This window comes from Manacus vitellinus, unplaced genomic scaffold (assembly GCF_001715985.3).
Source record: "Manacus vitellinus isolate BGI_N305 unplaced genomic scaffold, ASM171598v3 scaffold_28_pilon, whole genome shotgun sequence".
Taxonomy (NCBI): Eukaryota; Metazoa; Chordata; class Aves; order Passeriformes; family Pipridae; genus Manacus; species Manacus vitellinus.
The window spans coordinates 4298327-4307938 of NW_021940122.1; the positions used below are offsets into that span (position 1 = coordinate 4298327).

Genomic DNA, 9612 nt, shown 5'->3' on the forward strand with positions numbered 1-9612 from the left:
ACAGCGTTGGGTGGGGAGTGTTTGAATGTTGTTTCTGTAATACGTAGAAAGGCAGTTTTTCGCATGTGTTTGTTCTCTTACCTGCCTGTTCACCAGGGAGGTGGGAGTTCCTTTCGCTTGGGTGTGTAGTGATCACTCTGTGCTTTGCAGACCCAATTTTTGGGGGGGAAGTGATGGTGTGCCTAATTAAATGATCCCGTGTTGCAGACTTCCTTACATTTAGATTTGGGGATGATACAAGACTAGGTCACTTCTCGAAAATGTTTCTTTGTGAAAAGTTCCTTAAACCATTTCTAGGTTTAGCTATTCAAAACCCTAGAAAATTGCAGCACAAGTACAAGTTACCTGTTTTGACAGTAGCTGTGAAAAAACTTCTTTAATAAAGTTTCTCAGTGCCATAACATGGCAGCAGAGCATCAGGAACCGTCCATGTCGCATGGGAGATGGACTAACCTGCTCACTGCCATGAGAGGAGTGTATCTGGAAATGGTTTATAAGAGCAGTTGCTATCAACCCCCAGCAGCACTGATTACTGAAGATCTTAAGAGAATAAATATTTACAAGTATAGCTGTGATATATGTCAGTGAGGAGCAAAGATCGTTTATATTCACAGCTTCCTATCTCCAGGTTTACAGCAGCATCCTTGTTAAACGGGATCTGGTATTGGTTTTGAGGCTGCTTTATTCTCAGAGTCCACGTGAGAGGCAAAAACTGCAGATGTGAGAGAAAATGTGTAACTGAACCAGTGTTTGAATCAAGTTCACTGCTTAGAAAAACCACTTCAAGATTGTTGTTTTTTTCCTAATTGTAACATTTTCTCTGCTCTTCAAAGGCCCCGTTGTCTCTTGTCTTTCTCTGGGGTGATGATGTTAAAGTTCCTGCCAGTGAAGGATTGCTCCCTCGGACTCTCCCAGGTAACATTCCCCGCAGCGACAGCTTTGAAATGGCGTGCTCAGGTCGGCTTTGGTGCCTGGAGAGCACAGAATTGTAAAACAGTCGACATCTATTTTCAGCTGTGGTCGGTTAAATGCAAAGTCTTGGGATTTTGTTTGTTTTTTTAACAAAGAAACCCAAGTAAGTCAAACCTTGTTAACAGCATAGGCTGTCGTATCTTTGGTTTAATGCTCTTTTGTCAGTTTAACTGCTGCTGTAGCTGTAGCTAATTCAGCATTTCAGGTCTCCCTTGCTTCTGAGCTGCTTTTCTTGGCGTGAAAGTGGGAATTCTCCTGTTTCTCCTTTTTGGGTGTCAAAAATAGCTGCAGTTCCATACAGTTGTTCTAGCAATTTAAGTAACTAATTAAGCCTTTTTTTTTTTTAACAGATAAAAGCTTGTGGTTTTTAGATTTCAAAGGAGCTTTTAGTATTGTAATAATAAGGCTGACTTGATAGAAGTCCTATTTTGTAAAAATAACTGGTAGGTATTGCTGGAGGGAGCAAATGCTACTTTTACTTGGAGTTACCCATTTTTCCAAATAGTACGCTGATACCTCTGAAAAATAAAGATCTGTTGTATAAAATCAACACACATACACGTGACATGTAATACTTTACTACTTATTGAGGAACAATGTTTTATCCAAAATAGTCATTCATCTGATCAACTGTATCTATAAAAATGTCCTTTGTCCATAGAAACTCTGTCTTTTTTTTCTGAGGACTTTTTATTAGTGGTTAGGTTTAAAAATTTTCCACTTGAATTGTAAGCACCTTTTGTTCCGTCATATATTATTGTGCAGGGTGCACGGGGTGGCTGAATGGGAGAGGAAAAGAAATATTTCTTTACTGAATTGACTTACTGTAGGTCAGTAACTTTTGTCAGCTCATGAGCAATGTCAGAAATAGGCTGCAGGGAATTGTCATCTGTCAATCTTGTAGCAAAAGACAAAAAGACAAGAACACTAGGCACTGTTACAAGTGTTTTGGGCATCTAATTGGCTGCTAGCCACCATAGAGGGCTGGCTGGTAATGCAGACATTGCTAACTCATCCTATGTCATAACACATAAAATCAAAATACATGGAAATAAAATGAAATTGAATGAAAATACAACGAATCAAAATACATGAATGCAGAAAGTACTTCAGTACTGAACATGCATTTGCTCCCACAGGGTACCAGGATTTATGGTTGATTCCCTTGATGAAGTAAATCACAGGCCTGACTTAAATAACTGAGTAAATAAAAAACCTGGTTTTGAAGCATCTAAACTGGTATGTGCGAGCATGTCCATTCCCTGAGTGAACTATGTGGTGATTCTAATAAGTGGTTAATATTCTCAAAATCTTTAAGCTTTAAATGAAGGTTTGTTGCAAAGAAAGCATGTGTTTAAAGGGTAAACCTATGAGTTCAAAAGCAATTAAAAGGAACCTCGGAATATATTTGCATGGCATCTCATGATTTTCGGTGGATTTTAGGATAAAGAATGACCACCTACCCTTATGGTTTTTGACAGATATATGTCAAGGACAGTGTATAGGTATTTGCTCTTAGTGAACCTGATGACTGCCTGCAGTATTCTCCAACCATGCTGGTAATGCCACTTGTGTTAAAGTGTGAGTCAGAATACAAGCTTACTTTTTTCAGTTAAAAAGGAGGAAGGCTGCATGTCATATTTGTCCTTTCTATGAACATGAGATGCTCTATGTTAAAACCCAGTAGTATTCTGCAGCTGTTAGCAGGCACTTCAGCCTTTGCCTTTTTACAGTACAGTTTATCACCTTTTTGCAGCCACAGGAGAAGAGCATGCACACCTCAGCAGGGATTTCAGACATTTTTAATAGCCTCAGGATGGCTTCAGTCTCTAAAGTGGCTACCGAAATGTGTGAGCCACAGCACCATCAAAGCATGTTGCCAAAATGTTAGTCCTGGAAGCTATGGGATTATAAGGGTTGTTCAAGGGTTATTCTCTTCTTTAGTTAAATTGAGTCCTTTTTCCATGCAGCAGCTCTGCTCTGAAATGTCCTCCTGCTCTTTCTGTGCTTCTTAGCACCCCTTTATCCATAATGCCCTGGTTGGTTATAAGGAGAACATGTGTTTCTTGAAAGCTGTCAAGCTTTTCTTCTTACCTGCAACACTTCTTTAGGTGGTGTGATTATACCCATGAAAGGTAACTCCCATGGGTTCAAAGACAGGCAAAACCAAATATGCACATCTCTCTCTCTCTTTTTTTTTTTTTTTAAATTTTTTTTTTAATGGTTTGAATGTTTTGCTCTGTGTGAGGCCTGGGTAGATGTTTCTGTGGTTCCCAGAGGAGGGAGGGTGAAGAGTCAGTGACAGGGGAAATGGTGGTTGTGGTCACACAGTTGTTCAGGCAGTGCATAGGGGGAAGTCAAGTGAGTGGTCAAGTCAGGTGCATAACACTATAGATGGCAAACATCTGTGGGGTATTTATTTATACACAGCACTTCTCAGTAGAAAAAACTGCTCCTTGCATTTAAAGTCTGACTTTCTGGACATTTAGCAGTTTTAAAGCTAGACTGAAATTTTGGATTGATTTAAAAACCACTGACCAAGTTTCATTCTCTGAGCAGAGTGCCACACAGTTTCACAACTTGGTTTTCTTTGCCTCAGATTGAGGGTAAAAGAAAGGGCATCCTTTGGGGAACAGCTGTTTTTTTATATTCATATTAATTAGTTTTGTCAGTGTAGAAAGAAAGAGGGCATCAGATTCTGGGATATCTGTGGCACTATAGAAGACAGACGTGTGGGATTTTTTCTAGAATTGACTAGTGACTTCTGGATGCATCCAGTTATTTCCTGATATTATTGAATCCATTTATTTTTGAAAAACCTGCTGTTTAGAAAGTGAGTATTCAGCCCTTTCTGCATATCAGTGCTTTGCAAAGGATCTGAAGCAAGGCATTTACAAGTGAAAGCCCCTGAATTTACTAATCACTTTGGGGGAAGCATTCTCTTTCAGCACAGATTCTTACCTTACCTTCCCTGTGCCCTGCTCTAGTCCCCAAAGCAGCAAAATACAGTCCAAATTTCAAGAGAAACATTTGCCTCTTCTTTTTTGAGATCTGTTGTTGAGATGACTCTTGTAAAAATCCATGTGGTCTAGAAAATGTGAAAAGTAAACAGTAGAGGAAGTATGTTCACTTACTAACTTAGTGGGAGCTTCTGACTAAGAATGTGGTCTCTTACTAATAAGGAAACTGTTTTGAAGTTTGAAAATATGTATTTTGGTCACAATGCATTATTTAGGTGACCAATACTGATAATGTTGCGTGCTCTCAAACCATAACATGTGGCCTTGATTTCCAAAGCTGCTGCAATCTGTTACAGAAACATGGGTGAGGTGAATTGGGAAAATAAAATCTACAGTTCAATTCATATTTAAAAATAAGTATCAACCCGAGCAGCTTGGCCTTGGGCAGGACTTTTTTACCAACTCACAGGTGGAAGACTGTCTTTCATCTTGAATTCTGTTGGTTTCCAATGCACTTGCTTTCTCATCTCCTATATTTTGCATTCTTTATGAACTCAGATCTTAGCTGCTCAGATGTTTGGAGCCAAACTCCCTCTGACTTTTACTGAGACTGGAGTACTCCAAAGCCTCCTGTCACTTGCAGGAAGACTCCAGCAGGATATCGAACACCCACATCTGCGAAGTGAGCAGGTGATTGGACTGTTAATGAAACTTGAAGTGCACTAATTGCAGGCTTTGCGGTCACTGCTTTCTGTTCTTCACCGGCCATGTAATGTGCCTCTTAACCGGGTGGAGCCTTTTAAACAAGAGAAGAATCACAGAACTGTTTAGGTTTGAAAAGACTTTTAAGATCATTGAGTCCAACCGTTTCTGTTAGAAATTTTGGGACATGTAATGAACTGTGCTCACAGCTTGTAAATCTACTCAGAAGTTCCTGCTGACCTCATGAATGTAAGTGATCATACCGGGATAACAAATTAGTATTCCAATAGTATATAACTGTTAAAAGCACATGTAAGTGTCCCCACCGCTGAGCTGACATCTCTTTGTACTGTATGCCTTGCAAACACCCAAAAAAACCCCTTCTTTTGTAAACGACCTTACTATTCCTGTGCAGTAGTCAACAAACATATCGCTGCAACATCTTTGCAAAGTCAGGAGATGTTCTTTTTGTAATTCACCCTATTTGAAACCCGAGGCACTGCTTATATTCCATCTGAAGCTATTCCCTGTGTGACTTTTTCCTCAGTTCCCTGCAACTCAAAGTGCCGTTTAGCTGCAGTGCAGTTGTCAGTGTTAGCACATCTGGTGCTGAAATTAAGGTTGCAAAAATTCTTTGCCTATTTAAAGGAAGCATCAGGTCTGGATACGATTTTTCTTTGTGTTGAGATGAAATACTCTACTTCTGAAAAAATGCTGATTCACTTGAGCCAAAATGGAGACCAAGAGATGCATTTAACAGGGTCCTGATTTATATCAAGAAGCAGAGGCACTTCAGCCTTGATTATGCACTTCTCATGAAAGTGCACCAACCTCTAGATTGTTGGGGGTGGTAGTGGTGGTGTAGTTGTTTTCATTAAAAACCTCAAAAGATCTTGATTTCATTCCAAGGCAGTACAACAGCATCTCTGAAGTCATGAAAATGTTTGTGGTGGGATAGGCGGATGAATGTTCCCATCCAGATCTGCTGACAGATTTTCTAGTAATGCTTTGCTACTTTTTCATGACAATGAAAGCAGAAGTTCAATTCCAAAAAGCCAAACCATATTTCTTAGCAGCAATCACATTGAATTTACTTTAAAATAATGGAAGTGGGAGAAAAAACACCCAACAATCCAAATTACTTACCAAGACCTTTGGCAGGTGTCATATCAGAATTGCACCATTTCCATTTCACATAGCAAACGAATTTACAGTCATTAAATTCTTTTAACATGCATAAAATAGGCATCCTGTTATATTACTCAAGCCTACCAGGTTAAGTACTTTCAATCACAATAATTTTGGTATCATCCTATGCTGTTTAGTGCTAAAAAACAATCAGTATTAACATGGAATAGTAAAAATTAGAGAAGTTAGTTTGTTCAAGCATAGGTTGTCTTTTCTTTGAAAAAAATAATTGAAAATAATGTTTACACTTATGAAAATGACAAATAGAAGAATATAAAGTATACTCTTTTGGATGAAAGTCTAAAACAATCTGGTGAGTTTTCCATTGCTGAATTAGTTGCCCTTATTGTTTTTGTTTTTGCTCATGTGGAGCATTTGCTGTGGCATTTATATGTGATTCTCTTCAAGCGTAGCAATATTTATCAAGTTTATTATTTGCCAAATGCCTGTACTACAGCTTGAGGCAGGAGATCTTGGTAGATTTCCTTAGTCATTTTTCCGACTTTATCTGGTATTTTGAAGTATTTAACAAAGAAAGAAAGAAAGAAAACAGAAGCCCCAGCAGAATTATTTAAAGTCTTGTAGATAGATAGATAGATAGATAGATAGATAGATAGATAGATAGATAGATAGATATCTTACAAAGATGATGTACAGCTTTGGCTGGGAATTGAGGAAATAATGAATTAGGCTGACTTACTGAATTATTTTGTAATAAAAATCATAGCTTAGTTGAAATGCAAATCTTAGGCTAATTTTTGCAAAAAAAATATATATAAGTCTCTTGTTATACACCACTAAAGGTAGAGAGAAGATAAGAGATTGAGAAGAGACAGTAGTTTTTGATGATTACTGCAAATAACTTTAAAATTTGAACTGACATTGGTCTGATTTTCAAACACTGGAAGGTTTGAAAACACAGTTGGTGCTTTTCATGCAATTTTAAGGCTGAAAAAGGAGTTTGGCAGCTATGTCTAGAAAGAAAATCAAAATCTTCTAGAAGAGGTAGTGGTGGAGAAAAAACTGCAGGGGAGGGGAGAGCAAAGAGCTAGTGTGTGTTTCTGTAATACCCCCCTTGTAGCCCAGGCACATGTCCCAGTACCTTACTGGGTGCCAGAGAGCACAGTGCCACCAGCAATTGCTGAAAGATACTTTTGCCTCGAGGGATCCTGCAGTGTCAGCTCTCCACCTGCTCCAGTGAGGGTTTGTTCCATTACCCAATGAGTCCAGTACAGAACTGGCTGGGGAGTTGGGCAAGATGTCCATGCCTTGGTTTCTAGGTTTGCACTGCTATTGAGTGAGATCTGCTTTCATTTCTCTGCGTGCACAACACAGCTCAACTGCAAGGATCAATAAAGAATGCAAATACCAGGATTTATTTGTAACACTCAAAATAGTCATTCTCATTTACAGATGTTTAGAAAATACAGAGGTGTGAAAATAAAAGCTATGGTGAATGGTACTCGTGCTGTAGTTACATCAGAGGGAAGCCCCTTCCGTCATTCAGACTCCAATTTTATTTATTTTTTTTTTGCTGTCCAGACAGTAGTCAGGACTTCAGGCTTTACCCATTTCTCTGTTTTTCATTAATTACATTAGCTGGTATAACTGTCTTTTCTTTGAAGCCTTTTAGTAGATTTGCATGAGTGTAACCATTCACCCTGGAACTCACCGTGTCCTTTTCCTTAGTAGGAGGGACTGATTCCTTACTTCTGACCCAAGCAGTCAGAAATTGTGTCAGGTCCTCAAAAAAGTCTTAAAAAAGCACAAATGTGCTTTTGATGGTCTTTTTCCTTTAAGAAAAAGGTTAAATGCAGGACCTGTTTTGCTTGTCTTCTGGTTTCTCTGCCTTCAAGTTATCTTCTTTCTTACTAAAATCACAGGGGCTAGACACTTTACTCATTTTTATTAAAACTAAAGATTTAATGCCATAATAAGAAGCAGAGACTTAAAATGCACAGGACTTAAATGATAAGAACTGGTAACACACAAATTCATTAAAACATTGAATTTCTAAATTCAGAAAAACTCCAAAAAAACAGAATTGATTAGGTTAGTTTGAGAACATTGTGACATGTTTGTGGGTACGCTAGGAACCAAAAAGAAACACTTGTGTTGGTTTTGTTGCACAAAATAAAAACCTATATACATTTAAGTTCAGAGCTTTTCTTGGAGCGGCTTTGATTGAATCACACGATTCTTTTCTGTTGCTTGTAGCATTTGTGCTGGGGTTCCAGGGTAAGTCCTTCCACCTGAAGCGCTGATTGCATTACACTTGCACCTCTGTCTGTGTTGCTCCTTTCTCTTTTTCTTTTCCTGCTATCTTTGGAGAGAGAAGTCCCAGTTCCCTGTCACAGGGACACAGAGCGCTTCCTCTTCCTAGCAGCATACTCCCCTGCCCCAAAATTGGATAAGGAATGACTGAGGCGAGTGTCCAGAGTATCAGAGCTGTTGCTGCTGCTGATTTTCACCCGTGGGCACAGGCACTGGAGCATGGCTCTGCGGATATAGCTGTCAAAGCAATAATAAATGAAGGGGTTGGCACAGCTATTGGCAAAAGCAAAAGGGTTGCTCACCTTCATGCCCAGTTGGGCAACCATGTTGGAAAAACAGTCAGACTGCTTCAGGAGTCCCAAAAGAATGGCCATAAGCTTGAACAGATTGAAGGGAACCCAGGAGACAACAAAAGCCACCACTACAATGAAGACGATCTTGATGGATTTTCTCAATTTCTTATCATGTTTCCCAGTCTTCTGATAATGCACACAGAGTCTCTTGGTGATAGAGCAGTAAAAGGTTAAGATACTCAACAGTGGGAAGAAGAAGGCCAGGATTAAAAGCATCAGCGACGCAATCTGTTTGGCTTCTGTCATGGCTTTGTCTGTGCAGTAAGTCTTTCCATATTGCTTCTTCAGTTCTCTAGACAAAAGGGTTGGCGTCCCCAAGCAGCAGGATAACAACCAGACACAGATGCAGAGTGCTCTGGAATAGGATCTTGTTCTGATCCGTCTAGCGATAGAGGGGTGCATGATAGCCAGGTATCGGTCAGCACTCATACAAGTGAGGAGGAGGATGCTGCAGTACATGTTGACTGAGATGACATAGGAACTAGCTTTACAGAGGAAAGATCCTACCCTCCAGTTCCCATCCAACACCTCCTCGTCCACCCAGAATGGCAGCGTGATGAGGAAAATGAAGTCAGATGCAGCGAGGTTGATGATAAAGACGTCAATCAGCCTCTGGACCTGCCGCTTGAAGACCAAGGCTACGATCAGGACTGCGTTGCCAACAATGCCCACCAGGAACACAGCAGTGTACAGGATAGGGAGGAAAATAGACATATGTTGCAGGTGCTGATACTGGCAGCTGTCCTCGTAGTAGTACTCATAGCTGGGGGTGACTGTAGACACAGATGAGAGCTGGCTGAGTTCCATTTCTGGCCAGGCTGTTCTCATCCCTGCTCTGAGGGAGGCTCTGAGCTCCCCTGCCCTTCCCTTCAAGGTCTTTAAAAACATTTTATAGAGTGAGGGGGGAGGAGAGGAGGGAGGGAGGAGGAGAACAGTGGTTTTGTGGGGAGATAATTTATATACTTTTAACCAACCGCATAGGCAACAAACAAGCAACAAGAGTCTCTGATTAGTTGAAACCTTGTCTTCAGAATAAACACTTGAAGCTTTTTTTAAAAATCAGGTTTAATTTTACTGTTTTTATCTCGATTTTGCATTTGCCCATGAAAGCAAACGAGGTTCAGTTTTTGCTTTTTTTTCTTTTGGGGGAGGGAATGTAGTTT

The 9612-nt window shown here is 39.8% G+C and overlaps 1 protein-coding gene across 1 annotated transcript; it reads right to left on the reverse strand.

Moving 5' to 3' along the window:
• Positions 1–7482: 7482 nt before the first annotated feature.
• GPR15 (G protein-coupled receptor 15) lies at positions 7483–9297 on the reverse strand. The gene has a single exon (XM_008922507.3). The coding sequence runs from the start codon at positions 9275–9277 to the stop codon at positions 8174–8176; it is 1104 nt and encodes a 367-aa protein (XP_008920755.3). The 5' UTR covers positions 9278–9297; the 3' UTR covers positions 7483–8173.
• Positions 9298–9612: the final 315 nt, after the last annotated feature.